The sequence below is a fragment of the Furipterus horrens genome, unplaced genomic scaffold (genome assembly GCF_987537825.1).
Source record: "Furipterus horrens unplaced genomic scaffold, mFurHor1.1.pri manual_scaffold_9, whole genome shotgun sequence".
Classification (NCBI taxonomy): domain Eukaryota; kingdom Metazoa; phylum Chordata; class Mammalia; order Chiroptera; family Furipteridae; genus Furipterus; species Furipterus horrens.
In genome coordinates, this window is record NW_028327179.1 from 73,683,410 (window position 1) to 73,699,272 (window position 15,863).

General features: G+C 34.6%; 1 protein-coding gene across 2 annotated transcripts in view; it reads left to right on the plus strand.

The window, feature by feature from the left end:
- Nucleotides 1–15,398, plus strand: part of WASL (WASP like actin nucleation promoting factor) — an 85,058-nt gene extending 69,660 nt beyond the window's left edge. The window contains exons 9-12 of one of the 2 annotated variants that reach the window (XM_090287407.1): nt 786–803; nt 4,031–4,551; nt 8,427–8,535; nt 12,786–15,398. In XM_090287407.1, the coding sequence (XP_090143533.1) occupies nt 786–803; nt 4,031–4,551; nt 8,427–8,535; nt 12,786–12,847 (710 nt within the window). In that variant the 3' untranslated portion in view covers nt 12,848–15,398. The remainder of the gene's footprint in view (nt 1–785; nt 804–4,030; nt 4,552–8,426; nt 8,536–12,785) is intronic. The other variant, XM_090287408.1, reaches the window with a different exon arrangement.
- The last annotated feature ends 465 nt before the right edge of the window (nt 15,399–15,863 follow it).

Genomic DNA, 15,863 nt, shown 5'->3' on the forward strand with positions numbered 1-15,863 from the left:
TAATGAAAACATCTTGAGCACTGTACCATTGTTGTTATAAATGTTCCCAGAGTAAGTCACAGTTTAGATAATGGAAGGTCTTAGGACCCTTGCGTGTTTCTTGACTCTTTCTCCACTATTACTACTTACCTTCACTTTATATACCACCAGATGATGCTTAGGGTCTCTCTGAGTTCTCTGCATTTATAAGTAAATTATTGCTGACATTTATTAGACCATCAATACCACTGTCCTTTCTCCTGAATTCCTCTAAGATTTGACTATATTAACCTGATTGGATTTGTTTTTTTTTTAAAACTTTATTATAACTGCTTGTCATTTTAGCTGTTTTTAAAGCATCAAAATAGGTAAGGCCTTTCCTGAATGAAATTACCTAAAACAATTAACAACAACAAAAATATACACAGGCATTAAAAAACAACATTAGGAAAAAAGTTAATTATTGTCATACCGAAGAACCTAATTCCTAGTTTGGAACGTTTTTAGACACCAAACAGTGATTTTTATAAAAGATAATTTTTTTTAAAAGGAAAAGTATAAAAGATTTTCTTCTAATAAGAAAATATTGTCTAGGCAGAGCAAACAATGTTTTCAGAAGTATGAAAAAATTAGAAGTTAATGAAGTTGTAAAACCTATTGACTCAAATCTCTTAAAATGTAATTTTGTAAAATTGTGCAATCAGATTTATAAAAAGTACTAGACATGCGATTTCCAGTGTATCTTCTTTGTGTGTATTATGTTCAATTGTCTGAAATCCATTAATTCATAATCATCTGCCCTGTAGGTCCACCACAATGGAGTGGTATGTATGTGCAATGTCATTTGACCCAATGCACTAAATTATGCATGGTGTGATGTGTTTATTTTCAAAGAAGCTGGAGTTCATTTATCTTGCCACCAAATCTTAACATTTACTGAGGTTTTCTGCCCTTTACTCAAGCTAATGTTTTGGGTATATAGATGCTTAAAGTAAAAAGAAACTTATTTCTGTGATTCAGACTCATATTTTGTCTGCAATTTAGATAATTTTATTGAAATTCTATTGATTTTTTAAAACTCCGGTTTATCTTACAACACCACTGTTGTTTTTATTACTTATATCCTTTCAGTGATTACTTTTCACATTGGCATTATTTAATATCGTATATAAAATTTTTACATTTGGGGCAGGGAGGGAGGACTAAACATAAACTCACACTTAGTCCTATAAATGCTTACTTAGAGTTGTCATTATTCCCATAACATTTCTCTGTTTGCTTTATCTTGATGAGAGTGCATGAGAGCAGTTCTGTAATGTTTCCTGAATTGTATAATATTGCATTTAAGTATTACATTATTTTATAATTTTTGTTTATAATACCTATTATCAAGTATCTAGATGTTTATCTACCAATACTCTTAATATTGATCTGAAACTTACTTATTTTTAAGTGTATTGGTCTTTCCTAATAGTGTTCCATCAAGACAAGGTTTTTTTCTGTAAATTTCCGTATTTTTTTTGTTTTGGTTTAAGTAAGTTTTGATAGTAAAAACAAGTTTTATTTGATCTAAGAAGTATTGTCATTCTGATTCTGCTGTTTGTGGTGACTCAGAGTTTTAAAAATCTGTAGGTCTTCAGACTTTCTCATAATGTTGCGTGGTATCTTCTTAACTAACATTAAGGCTAGAATTAAATGTGAATTTTATTATGTAATTCATATCTTTACCTTTCCTCACAAAAATATAGACATTTCCAGTCACTTTTCATGATAATAGAAATGCTGATCTTGTGCTGTACCCAAAGCTGGTTGCAGCTGACTGACTATTCACTATAAATTAAGGTTCTTCTTTTCTCTGATCAATCATTTTAATGTCTATTTGAATGAGTTTTAGCTGGATCCCAGATTATTCCAATAAATATACTTGTTGCAAGTTTAAAGGAACTTCTCTCTACTGAAGAAATATATCATTTTACATATAAAACATTATGGATTTAAAGTCCTTCGTGAAACCAGGAGAAATGGTTAAGTAATACCTTATGTGTAGAATAGGGTGAGTCCTTTTTCTCTTGATTAACAAACTAGTTCATAAAAGTGCCAGTCTAGACATATATCATTCCTATTTGAAATATAAATCTTAAACTGACAAAAATGAAGTCTTCGTATCTGCTTGAATGGTTTGATGTACTGTCTTATTCAGGGAGTGTGTATAATGCATATGTAATGTGTATCCTCTTGATTTTGCCCTTTTTTACAAAATATGTTAGAATAGTTCTCTTTGCTTTGAATATGGACCTACCTAAGCTGCAACATCTAGACTTCCAGTATGCCTTTAGCCTGGAGCATAAATCATAAAAGCTTCCCTCTGTGGTGGCCCACATCTAAGTAGGGTAACTCCTGTTTTCAGCTATATGTATTATTTTTAGTTATAAAAGTCTGTGTGCCAGGAGACAAACCCTTGTGTAAATTGGCCTTTCAAATACATTATTTATATTTGATAGCATATTTTTAATAGCATGTTTTCCATGATTGACCCAAATGAAGTTGGAACATGCCATTTTATTTTTGTTTTGAAGAGGTTTTTTTTTCTCTTTCGTACCATTGCATTATTGTTATTTGTAATTAAGGTAGCCGTTTATATTTGTATAGATTATAGAGTTATCCATCAGTAATATATAATAGTTTGTATAAATAAATACGGATAGTTGTTATGGATTCTAGGATTTCTCTAATCCTAAAAGTAGTTAATTTTTCTATTCAGTTTTTAAAATGAATGGAGAAATAATGAAGCTCATTATTATATAATTATGTATATACTGTTACTGGCGGTTTGACGTTGTAGTCAACACCGGCAACTCCTGCGGCGCACCTGAAGCCAAGCTGTATTGACTCCGTCTTTCCCTTGGACCCTTCAGCTGCGAAGAGACGGGGGGTCTGCTGCATGGGCAACAGCAGACCCTCCATATCACCCTGCCCAGGCTCTGTAGCTTCAGCTTCACTGGAGAGGACACTCCAGCGTCATCGTAAGATGTCGATTCAACACGGGAGGAGACAGATACCGTGTCACTCCCGAGTTGGACTGCACAGCCATTCTCGGCAGTGCAGATAGACTCTTAAGAAGCTACACCATCGTCTCTCGAGACGGACGGCTGCCGACGACTGTTACTGGTATAATCATGCCTCTAGAAATACAGTAAAGTTGTACTTTGAATTATTATATCTTACACTTTCACTTAACTATAAGACTAAAATACTACCAGGATAATTTAATATTTTATTAATAGCTTTAATTTTGTAAATTCTCAAGTTAATTTGTTAATAATTCTAATCTCCTGAATAAATAGTTGGACATTTCAGCTGAGCAACCAGCCGCCCTAGTGCCATCACTAGAATTACTGACCATCTTTTAGAAATATAGGATATTATATATTATATATTATAGTAAGTTGCATTATAGTTTTATGTTTTATTCAATATATTTATGTAATATGTGTATTATAATTATACAGTCTATATATAGAAAATACAGGACAAAGTACAAATGTAAGTTAGATGACAAAGCTCTACATTTTAAAAGAAAATATTTGCGTTTAGCTCAGATTACTTTGAATAAATTTTAATAGGTTATGCTGCATTAGCGGTTTAATTCTGAATGTGAATTAAAATTATAAAACAACTAGATATATGTGATTTTTTAAAAAGAGAAGGTATCCATTCATTTTCATTAAAATGTAAAATACTTATGGAAAAAATATTTAATTTTGTTATTTTTGTTACTATTATTATAAAAGTGTTTATTGCCTTTCGTAAGTGCTGCTGATTCCTAAAAACTAAATTTTACTGTTTTAGCTAATACTTTTTCAAGAAACAACAGGAAGGTAATCTTTAAGCTGAGTATACCTAAAAAGAATTGTAAGATACCATCTGTGGTCAGATATCTTTATAAAATAAAATACAGAAATGTTTTTTTTAATACATGTTTGAGTGAGTGAATTTTCCAGTAGGATGTTTATGGGAAAAACCATTCTGGCTTCTTTTGTTTTTATTTCAGCACCACCACCTCCACCGCCATCAAGGGGAGGACCTCCTCCTCCCCCGCCCCCTCCACATAGCTCAGGCCCTCCTCCTCCTCCTGCCAGAGGAAGAGGCGCTCCTCCTCCTCCACCTTCAAGAGCTCCCACAGCTGCACCTCCACCACCACCTCCATCCAGGCCAGGTGTAGGAGTCCCTCCACCACCGCCAAATAGAATGTACCCTCCTCCACCTCCAGCCCTTCCCTCCTCAGCACCTTCAGGGCCTCCACCACCACCTCCAATGCTCTTGGTGACAGGGTCAGCGACGCCACCCCCACCGCCTCCGCCGCCCCCACCACCTGGGCCACCACCTCCCCCTGGCCTGCCTTCTGATGGTGATCATCAAGTTCCATCTCCTGCAGGAAACAAAGCAGCTCTTTTAGATCAAATTAGAGAGGGTGCTCAGCTAAAAAAAGTGGAACAGAACAGTCGACCGGTTTCCTGCTCTGGGAGGGATGCACTTTTAGATCAGATTCGACAGGGTATTCAGCTGAAATCTGTAAGTAATTTGTTCATTTCAGACTGTCATTGTGGAATTTTAAAGTAATTTATAAGACATCTTTGAAAAATCTTCATGTTTTTACTTTTTCTCTTGATATTCGTTTTTTAAACCTATGAATTTCTGATATTTTTATATATTATGAAATGCACAAATTTATATCTATACGTCTGTAACCCATACTTCTGTACTGGAAATACCACTGCAGAAAGTTCTCTCATGCCTCTTCCCAGTTAGTCTTCTCCCCAAAAGAATCACTGATCTGGTTTCCATCACCATATATTAGTTTCTCCTATTCTAGAACTTCATATAAATGGAATTTTACAGTACATTTACAATTCAGTTTTCTAGACTTTACTTTTAAATAAAAGGTACTTTAGAGAAAATCTTTATTAAACTATGGAGAAGTTAAAACAACCCTAATTAGTTTCAACAATTCTGATTACCTAAGTAAATTCAAATTGGTAACTTCATGAAAACGAAACCATACTCTAAAGTTTCCGTGTTTGTAAATTTAGGTGACTAGTGACTCAGACTCCGCAGAAAATTGAAAGAGTTCTAGTAGAATTTCTGACAGTGATGGAAATAATTTTGAATTCTCTGTGTTGAATGAGGTGATCATGTCATTTACTAGAGCAGGGATTTGGCAAACTTTTTTTCTTTAAAAGGACCAGATAGTAAATATTTTAGGCTTGAAGGTCATGTGGTCTCTGTCACAACTACTCAGCTCTGCTGTTGTACCACCACAGCAGCAGCCACACACAATGCATGAAGGAGTGGTCACGGTCAGCTGTGCAGACACTGAAACTTAAATTTCGTATAATTTTCAAATGTCACAGATACTCTACTTTTGATTTTCTTTCATACATTTAAAAATGTAAATCTTATTCTTAGCTTTAAGGTTATACGAAAACGGGGCAGGCTAGGTTTGTCCCATGGTAGTTTGCCAACCTCTGTCCTAGAGCCCCACCTGCCTATACTCAGAACTTCCTTCTGGGTATTTATATGTAATCTCTCAGTTCTAAAAGGAATATTTGCTCTGCAGGGCTTCAAATAGGTAATTGATAGTAGATTGTTCTATGCAGTAAGTGAAGATGAAAGGAGATTTTAATTGAAATTTATTTTGGGGTGTAGGAAATTATGGTCATTTTCTCAGAAGATACTAATGGGCAGGGAACACACCAATTGAATGAAAACATTTAAACATTAGCAAAGCACATATTTAAGAAACTTCTGATTTTTAAGTGTATCTGGGTCTTTCACTGACACGTATCCAGGCTGATACCTATCTGCTCCCTATTTCCATTTAGTCCAGACTAAAGGTTCCTCAGGAGCAGTTGAAGAACTTTGAATAGTTTTTAGTGGAGAGAATTCATGTCAAAATGACCACAACTCAGATGTATAGCAGGTTTTAATAGTGTCATTTCCTTTTAGCTTTTGCCTTGTAATGTATGCTAGTTTCTGTGTCACTCATTCCCATCCTCCATTCCTGACCTACACTTTTGTTTTTCTTTTCTAGTTCGTCTTCTTTACAGCCACCTTTTGCTTTTTTCTTTCATTTAGTGAAAATAAGGTGTTTATTTTTAAAGAATACCATTGTGTTCTCTTTTCTTAAACAGTTGACGAATATAATAATTATATTTCCTAATTATTCTTCCCATCTCCTTTTCCTACCCCAAACTCACCGCCACCAAAAACAAAAAACAAAAAGAAACAAAACAAAACAAAACCCTATAAATTGTTCTAAATTTCTTTTTAGAGAGAAAATTTTTTCCATTCTAAGTGTAGGATAGTAGGCCATTTTTATCCTAAATGATCACTTTCCTTTTGATTGTATTTGGAGTATTTTTTTAAAGTGCAATCAATGAATTATTGGCATGTTATATATATATAATCTGAATTTTACTTTCTTTTTTCTAAAAAAGCAATCTGTGGTTGAAATTTCTCTGCCTATGTTTCTTTAAATATTCATTATAAATCAACAATTTAGTCTGTATATGGGACTAACATAAAACCACAGATTTTCTTTAAAAAAGCCCAAAGGAAGTATATAAATATTTACTTACATGTACTTTGAATTCCGTATTTATACTACCTCAGAAAGCACCATGTCCAAGACAGTGCTTTAGAAATGGTATTTAATGACAGTGCTGTGCTCCTGTAGTGCTCCTGGCTTTGAGTTATCAGATTGCTCAAAAGGAGTCAAAGTGACTCTCTTTACGGCTAGAATACTGCTTTTAGTGTCTTGTACTGCAGTTCAGAGTTCTGAAACTGTTTCTGTTATGTTTTTCATTTGTGGCACTTCTATACCAGTAATAGTTAATACAGAATCTCTAGAAACCTCTGTACTAATGAATGAGTCAGTTATCTTGCGAAGAACTAATTTGAATATTTTTTAAAGTAAAAGGTCTTGGAAGTCCAGAAAGACAGTGAGTATTAAGAATTGTAAAGACTAAAATGCAAAGTTTGTCCTAATAAAGAAAATTTTCTTTGGGCAGTGATTTTTCTTTTCTTTTTAAATATTCACCTGAGGATATGTTCATTTATTTGAGGGAGAGAGAGAGAGAGAGAGAGAGAGAGAGAGACAGAGAAACATCAACCTGTTGCCCCCTGTACAGCCCCGACTGCGGATGGAACCTGCAACCTTTTGGTTGCTGTGTTCTAACCAACTGAACCACCCAGCCAGGGCTAGAAATTAGATTTTTTAAAGAAAGTCTGTGATGTCGACTTTCTTTCCCCCAAATATTCTTTGTAGCAGAGTGAAGTTACTTTAGTTTGGGTAGTTATATACCTTGTGAGATAGGTACATTTTGGAAGCTACCAAACTTATCTTAGAAGTTAAAGCTATGAGAAGGAGGCTCATTTTAAATTATTAGTAAAGCTGAGTTTATGCAGGAGGACATAAGTCTCTTCAGTTGCTCTTACGTATCTTAAGTGCTTAAGTATTACCTTAGCTTATAAAATGGTGTCCCATTTTAGTTTCATCAGCTCCAGCTTTGTGTACTGGAATAAACAGAAGTAACCCATTTGCAAGGGCAGTGTTTTTCAAGAAAGAGTTTTATTGTTATTCTAAATTTGGAAAGATATTGATGGTTACATACAAGGGGGGACCCCCCCAAAATGGAATTATCTCCTGGAAGGTGGGCCTCTTGTAGAACAGGCTTCCCTAGCTAGGTGAGTTTTCTAGGAACCCATCTGTATCAGTGTACCAGCTGGCATTGTTGTGAGAGGCTGTGTTCAGCTTCAGTGAACTTTTATTTTTTTAAACTCTTGAAACATGCTTCATATTTCATGACGGGTGATATATGAGCACACCTGTCCATGCTGAGTGTTCAACAATTTTTGACCAAAAAACAGCATGACCCCCATGCCCCACCTGCCCTATTCACCTGATCTTGCCCCAAGCGACTTTTTTGTCTCTTTGGGTTTTTTTTTTTTTTAAAGTCCTGCTGATGTGGAAGAGGTGAAACAAAAAATGGCAGATGCACTAAAAGGCATAAAAATCAATGAGTTCAAAAACTGTTTTGAGCAGTGGAAAAATGTCTCAATAGGTGTATTACATCAAATGTTGAGTACTTGGAAGGTGACTGAAATTTAAACATGTAAGACTAAATACTCAATTTTTTATAAATTCTGTTTTGGGGGATCCCCCTTATATTAAGAAGGAGCAGAAATATATATTGACTAATTATTTAAGGCAATAGCTTACTTCTTCTTAATTTAGTTAATCCTGTCCTGAGCTTGCTTAGTATTTTTTATTTCTTTGTTTTGTTTTTCTTTTAAAATAAGGACTGATTTTAAGAAAGTGAGACTTTCTTGAGACAAAATTTTTGCAAAGTATTTATGACCGAATTTTGCTAACTTTCTTTTCAAAGGTGTCTGATGGCCAGGAGTCTACACCACCGACACCTGCACCCACTTCAGGAATTGTGGGCGCATTAATGGAAGTAATGCAGAAAAGGAGCAAAGCCATTCATTCTTCAGGTATATTTGCATGTTTGTATGTTTATTTAATACAGTAGAATGCTTGAATCCTATTTTTCTTTTTGTTTTATGACTCAGTCTTTGCTGGCTTTTCCCTTCTATTGAATAACTTACTGATGTGAATTCCAGGGCATATTTTAAAAAGTTGTCAACCACTGTGACTGGTCTATCTTAAGCTTACTGGATGTCAGGCCACCACAGCTATAACTATTATTTGGGAGAACAATTTTGGAAAAATGGCAAGTTTGTTTCCTATACTGAGCAATACTAACAGAATGCCTGGCAAACAACCTCTAGATTCCTGGATCTCATTCCTAACATTCCTGTGACATAAAAAATTTAGGAGTTTTCCCTGATTTGTGAAAGGTTAAGCTAAGAAATTAGATAATTAACACTGTGTCTGGAATTTGCTAAAGAATTTTAGGTTGTTTTCCCCCTTCTCTTTTTTTGTGATTTCCTGAAAAAGTTTATGTAAATTAACTACTACCTATTCTGAAGTTATTATTAAGCATATGCACACCACATGTAAATAAATACTGCTTTTTAAAAAGAGCAACGATGATGGCTTTTACTGATATAGGAGTGGAGTTTTACAGAAGAGCTTCTCCAGCATGATGTATTAGAGTCAGATCTTTGTTCTTATTGAATCTCTCATTTACTCTTAATGGACCTCAATTTTCTTACTTGTCACATGGAGAGAATTCATAAATTCTGTGATTGATGTGAATATTAAATAAAGTAATAATAACCATCAGATTGCCTAGCACATAATTGGTGCTCAATAAATGTTATTTTTCTTCTCTTTGTCTCTCCCAGGATGTAGCTATCTAAGATCCTTTAGCAACATTTGTTTTTCTTAAGTTGGTATATTTGTTCCCATCATGTATTACACAGAAAAGCTAATTCAGTCCACAAATATTTATTGTGGAATGATTATAAAATAAAAAATAAAGCCCCCTGTCTTCATGGAACATGCATTCTAGTGAGAAAAAGACAGACAATAAGCAAAATTAATTAGATAAGCATATAGCATGTTAAATGATGATATATACTAAGGAGAAATAGGGAGTTACAGGCTCTGGGAGGAAGTTCATTTTGAAATAGAGTTATGAGACCTACCTGAGGTGACAGTTGAGAATATACCAGAAGGAGTTCAGGGAGGGAACCTTGTAGAAAACTGTTAAAGTATACTCAGGTGTCAGATGACAATAACAGCAAGCGCCAAGTCCCTGAAGTCTAGAAACAGTAAAGAAGTCATGGCTAGAACAAGGGAGGGAGGGAAAGAGTACAGTACCGAGGATTGAAAAACAAGAGGCAACAGGTGGCCAGCAGTAAGGCTCTGGAGGCCATGAATGTGATGGGAACCCACTGGAAGGTTCTTAGCAGAGGAGTGGCAGTGAGCTAAGCAAGAGCTGATGGAGGTCTGAATCAGGTTGCCAGCACCAGTGGAAAGTGGTTGGTCCCTAGTTTGTGGGTTTGCTGATGGATTGGAAATGCGGTCTGAAAAAAATCCTAACATTTTGACCTGAACAAGTGTGAAAGGGTGAATTTTTCATTAAGAGAGTGGGCAAAGATTTAGGAGCAGCAGGTTTGAAAGAAAGGATTCGAAGTTTGGTTTTATACATGTTAAATTTGAGAATACTTATTAAAATGCAAATATAGATATGAGTAGTCATTTCATTTTGAGTCTGGGATTCAGGAGAGAGGTCTGGACTGTTAATATAAATTTGCATGTCATTAACATATACAAGTATTTAAAGATATGGAACTGGATGAGATCAGCAAAGAAGTGGATGTAAATAGAGACGGCCTAATAAGGTCTGGGACTGGGGAATGTGGTATATTAGAAGCCAGATGAAGAAAATTTTGAAGGAGGGTAGGGTAATCATCTAGGTCAGATGTGTCTGATAGGTCAAGAAAAGGAGAACAGGCAGTGGTTAACTTTAGCTGCTAGGTCATTGGTGACCTGGGAGGAACAGGGTCAGTGGGTTCAAGAAAGAATAGGAGGCTAGAAATGGAGACCAGGTTTGGGGATTGCCAATTTTGCTGCTTTTATGGCTTAGTGTCAGTGAGGTTCCTGCCTATAACTGGAATTGGTAGCTCAACAGTATGTTGGTTGTATTTTTACAACCTTTGCTTTCCTTTAAAGATAATGATTAAAGCGCCTTTGTTTTTCTAGACCTGTTTACTTCTTTGAATGTTTATTTAGAAAACATTCATCTGCAAGATTACATTCTTCTAATCAGCAGATAACCAAATTTTTCTCTTGAAAAACATGACATTCAGACCTGTTTCATGCTAATAAGTTAGCTGAACTGTTCTTTCAACATATAGCAATTGATAATGGCATTACTATTTAAAAAGTATGATTACTTAATTGGTAATTGTTGGTAGAATATTTTCTCACTCTACCTTTGCGACCTGGTTGGGTGTCAGATAATACTATCCAGTAGTAAGTTGAACATCTGTAGTAAGTCTGTTTATCCACTTATACATCTCTTTACACCACTGAGGACACTTAAAGGTTCTTGATAAAAATTTCCCTAGTAAGTTTTCTTAAAGATATAAATAACCATATGATAATGGCCATGCTGATATAATGAATATATAACATGGTTTTTACTTATTTAGTAAAGTAAACATAGAGGTTAACTAACATGAAGTTGATTGAACCCCTTTCCAGATAAACTCTGTAACAATTTAGAGCTGACCATCAGACTTATAATTAAAGTAATAATAATTATTATTATTAAAGCAAAAACTTAGTTTGGGGCCCAGGGAAGACATCTTTGCTCCTGTTTGGCTTCTGTTAATTTCCAAGTTCTAATACTAGAGTTCAAGTACTTCTTTGTAGAAAACTTCAAACAATCTATTGTATAGGAGGAAAAGGTCATATATGTCACATATTGAGTTCCTGTTGGCTCTTTTTTAAATTTTTATTTTTGACACTATGGCAGATGTCCCCATTCCTTCCCCCCACTTTCGCGCACCTCCACTAAAGCATTATCAAGTGCAATTTTTCAGCCACCGTCTCACGAACTTGGCCTTTGTAGGTTTTATGAGGTACATAGTTTTTGAAAGGTCTTTAATTATGAAAAGTTGGTATATAACATAGAAGATTAGATTACTCATATAATTTGATGACATCTTATTCACTCAGCAAGTATTTATTGAGCAGCTTCTGTGAAGCACTGTTCTGATGCCAAGGACTTGATGATAAATAAAATAGGCAAGTCCCACTGTTGCGGATCTTATATTCTAGTGTGAAGACAAATTGATGTAAACAAAATATAAGAATTTCAGGTAGTGGTGAATGTTACAAGGAAAATAAAATGGGAGGTTTATATACATAGGATGATCAGGAAAAGCCTCCCTGAGGAAGTGGTTTTTGAGTGAATCTATATGATGGGAAGACTCAGCCAGACAGAGGAATAGCTACTGTGGGAATAAACTTGGCATCTTTAAGGCACAGAAAGAAGGCAATGCATCTAGCAACAGTGAATTGAAGGAGAAGGGCATTATGGAAATGCTTAGGGGACCAGGGAGACAATAACTGGGCAAATCATGGAGTGTCTTGTAGAGTAAGGTGACGTCACATTTTATTCAGATTACAGTGGTCTGCCACTGGAGGATAGAAACATGATTTTTAAAATCTAGAATTTAAATATCGTTCCATTTGCTTTAAGGCAAATTGACTATAGAGTTGCCATATCCAAGCAAGATATGATGGTGGTGTGTGAGTAGCAGTGGAAGGGGAGGAATGGAACAGACTCACTGGATTAGATGGTGGGGTTGGGGGAAGTGAAAACAGGGATCAATAACTTCTTGGTTTTAGGTCTGAACACCTGAGAGCATGGTAATTGTCCAGGGGCAGACTAGACTGGTGCGGGAGAAGCAGGTTAGAAGATAAAACTTTAGGAATCCACATGAAGAATACAAGAAAGCAGTTGAATTTGCGATACCTGAGTCTAAGATTCAGAAAGACTAACCTAAATGTGACTTTGCACATAAAGAAACAAATTTGAACATAAAACGAAGGGGTTAGAACCCAAGTCTTTTGACTCCTGTTCTCATCTTTAACTCACCATCGGTCTCTTTAGGTGTATTTTATTAGATTCATTTTAAACTATCTTAGTAACAAGACTCTTCAGATACCAAATACTTTGCAATTCAGAACTTGCAAGTCACCCAAGAATTATGTAATAGTTGTACATAGGTTTTCATTATTTGTCTTGATGATTTTCTTCTAGATGAAGATGAGGATGAAGATGACGAAGAAGATTTTGAAGACGATGATGAATGGGAAGACTGATCTATATATTATATATATATTTTTAAGGTGAAATACTAAACACTACTTTCTGTCTATGGATTCTGTAAAATTATCATGTAAATGTTCTACCAATTTGCTGTATATTTTTGTTGCCTTTTTTGCTTTTTTTAATTAATCTGTGCAATACCTCATTTAATCTGTAAAGGTTTGTCATAATCCTGTACAAAACTACTCCCTGTTATTGTGTGCAAGTTTACACCAGGCTGCTCACCTAATTTGTGAATATTTTTCATTCCATCAGCAAGGGAGTTTAAATATTATATGTGAGACTGACAGAAACCTTAATGTAATTTAGTTATAATGCCAGAAGGAAAACACTATTTTCATACCCTACTTTTTCTGTACCTAAATTTTCTTATTAAAACCTAGTATAGCACTACATTCTTTTTTAAGTGATGCAAACCTTAGTTTATTTAGCCCCTTCGTTTTGAACACAATGCTACATGAATGTTTAAGCTGATGCATTGCACAGTTCTCTAGACATCACTACACTGATGCAGTTTCTCAAATTTTAGCAGCATGCTCTACATAAAATCACTGCAGAGATGCTATTTGGGGAAATCAGTTAACAGGCCTCTTGTAGCAATATTACCTGTTACTGTGTAGCAATGGTGTTTGGAGGCTGGAATCTTAAGGAGCCCTTACATACCTGTACTTGACTGGAGTTATTTTTATGCTATAGCAAATGTGGCAGGCTCTTTTTAGGAAAAATTTAAAAAATATTTTTGGTAGTATTCTGAAATAAATGTTATTTAAATTATTGGAATTTGCGGGGGGGGGCTTGGGGGTAATCTTCATATGAACTAAAGGAGACTGCATTATGGTTACTTCAATATTTGGTTAGATATACTATATAAATCAGACCATTATAAATGATATGAGATATATAATTTTTATTTTGCAGTTTATATGGATTGAGGAATTATAAAATAACCATAAAAACCTAATCTGATGTTGAACCTATTAATACTTTTTTTTTTTAATTTTTATAATTTCTCAAGGTTTTTGTCAAATGTCAGGTGAAGGGTTACATTTTTCTTATTATAAGGGCGATTATCCCAATGTCAAATTTCTTGGAAAACATAACTCAATGATAGATTTTTAAAAAATAAATAAAACTTTACAACCTGCACATTGTTATGTATACTGAATGATATGTTAAAATTAGGGTTTCCTTGCCTCTCTACAATACACTAATCTGCCTAAAGGTGGTTTTCATATTTATAATGTTAATTATCATACATACCTATTTTAAATTTTAGATAGAAAAATTATCTGATTTAAATACTGGCTTTTTTTTTTCACATCAAGTCATATGCAGAATGTAGTTCCAAATGTATTTCATTACTGTAGTCACAGTATCCAACTAAAAATTAATTAAGCTCTCTAGAATTTTACCGACCAGAATCTAGTATTGGCATGATCTTGACAGGCTGGACCTGCAAGATGTGGCTTGAATTTTAACCAGTTATTATATAATCTCTAGTGATCATGCATCTAGTTATCATAAGAAATAATTTAAAAGGTTTTGTTGGTGGAAGCAGTTAAGTGGTGCAGTAAAATAGTTAAGTTATTCAAAGAATGTTACCTTCCTTGCAAGAGTAATTTAAGCCCATGGGAAAAACTCTAGACTTTTTATTCTTGCAAAAACAGTGCCCTCTGCTGCTGAAAACCTTTTTTTGCTTACTATAATTTTCACTGTGGCTTGAGCTAAGTTGAATTTGGTATGGATGAGGCTTGACAACTACTAACCAGTAAAATTAGGAATTTGTGCAAATGATAAATAGAACATTATACTTACTTTAAGTAATATTAAGCATTTTCCAATTTTTTGCAACATTATACAAAACATTTAAAATATCCTAGAAATGTCTTTAAGGTAATGCCAATTTAAGATCTCTCTTAACTTTTGGCCAAGGAATTCAGGGTTTACTAGCTAACTTTGGTATGATAACTATTTATCAGGAGCTACTCTGAGCAGAAACTATCAATTCTTTGAGTTGAAAATAATTTTCAACATGTAAGATGGGTATAAAATTTGCCAAAGGTATTTGAGTTTATTCTGTCTTAAAGAAAAACTACTTTTTGTTGTTACACAAAGTCTAAATTACTGTTGGTTGAAACACAGCAGCTGTGGAGCTCAGTTGGGCATGAAGACAAAATCTACTTAGATATAAAGGTTGCATGTTTCAGTTCTCCACCACCTTGCGCTGTGGTCAGCACTATATCTGTGCACTGTCCGGAAGCCTCCTATATATACTCCAGTTAAATGATTGTCTGACAGCCTTTGCATTTAACAAACTAGCATGAGGCTTTTTATATCTAAATGCTATGTGATAGACAATTTCAGCTAGCCACATAGTGTATCTGTGAGATTTATAAAGACTTTCAATCATTCATTTCCATTTATAAACTGAAATTTTGTTTAGTATGTGAATTTTTTTTTTTTTTTCAAAATGTATAGTGAATAGGATGTTGCACAGGTGGCAATTCATCATGGAGCATAATAAAATTAATTTGACCCAAATATATAAAATAGTGTGTTTTTATTTGTTTATTGTTAAGAGATTAAAATGGGGAAAATTATGACTGTGTAGTATAGTAAGAGGTAATATAGTGTAGTGAATAGTAATTTTAGGTGGAAGTTTTCAGCAGGCTGCATGCTCCGAGCATTACTGTGCCATTAAATAAACATGGCGAGCAAAAGAATGTTACACCCTGTTCTGCTGGGAGATGGGACAGCTGCTTAGCAGCTCTGGGGGAGTCACTGCTGTGGTAGATGGAGCATACACATTGCAAGGTCAGACTGAAAGAAACTTTCACATAGGAAAAATGTTGAAGTTTCTAAATCATAATGATACTGGAATTTATTGATAGTTTCACTAAAAGGGAAATATAGCAGTTCATGTAGGTTTTAGAAAGCTCTTAATACATGGTATTGAAGATGGTGCTTGCTTTAAACAGGAGGCTCAGCTTTCGATAAATAGAATTTTTT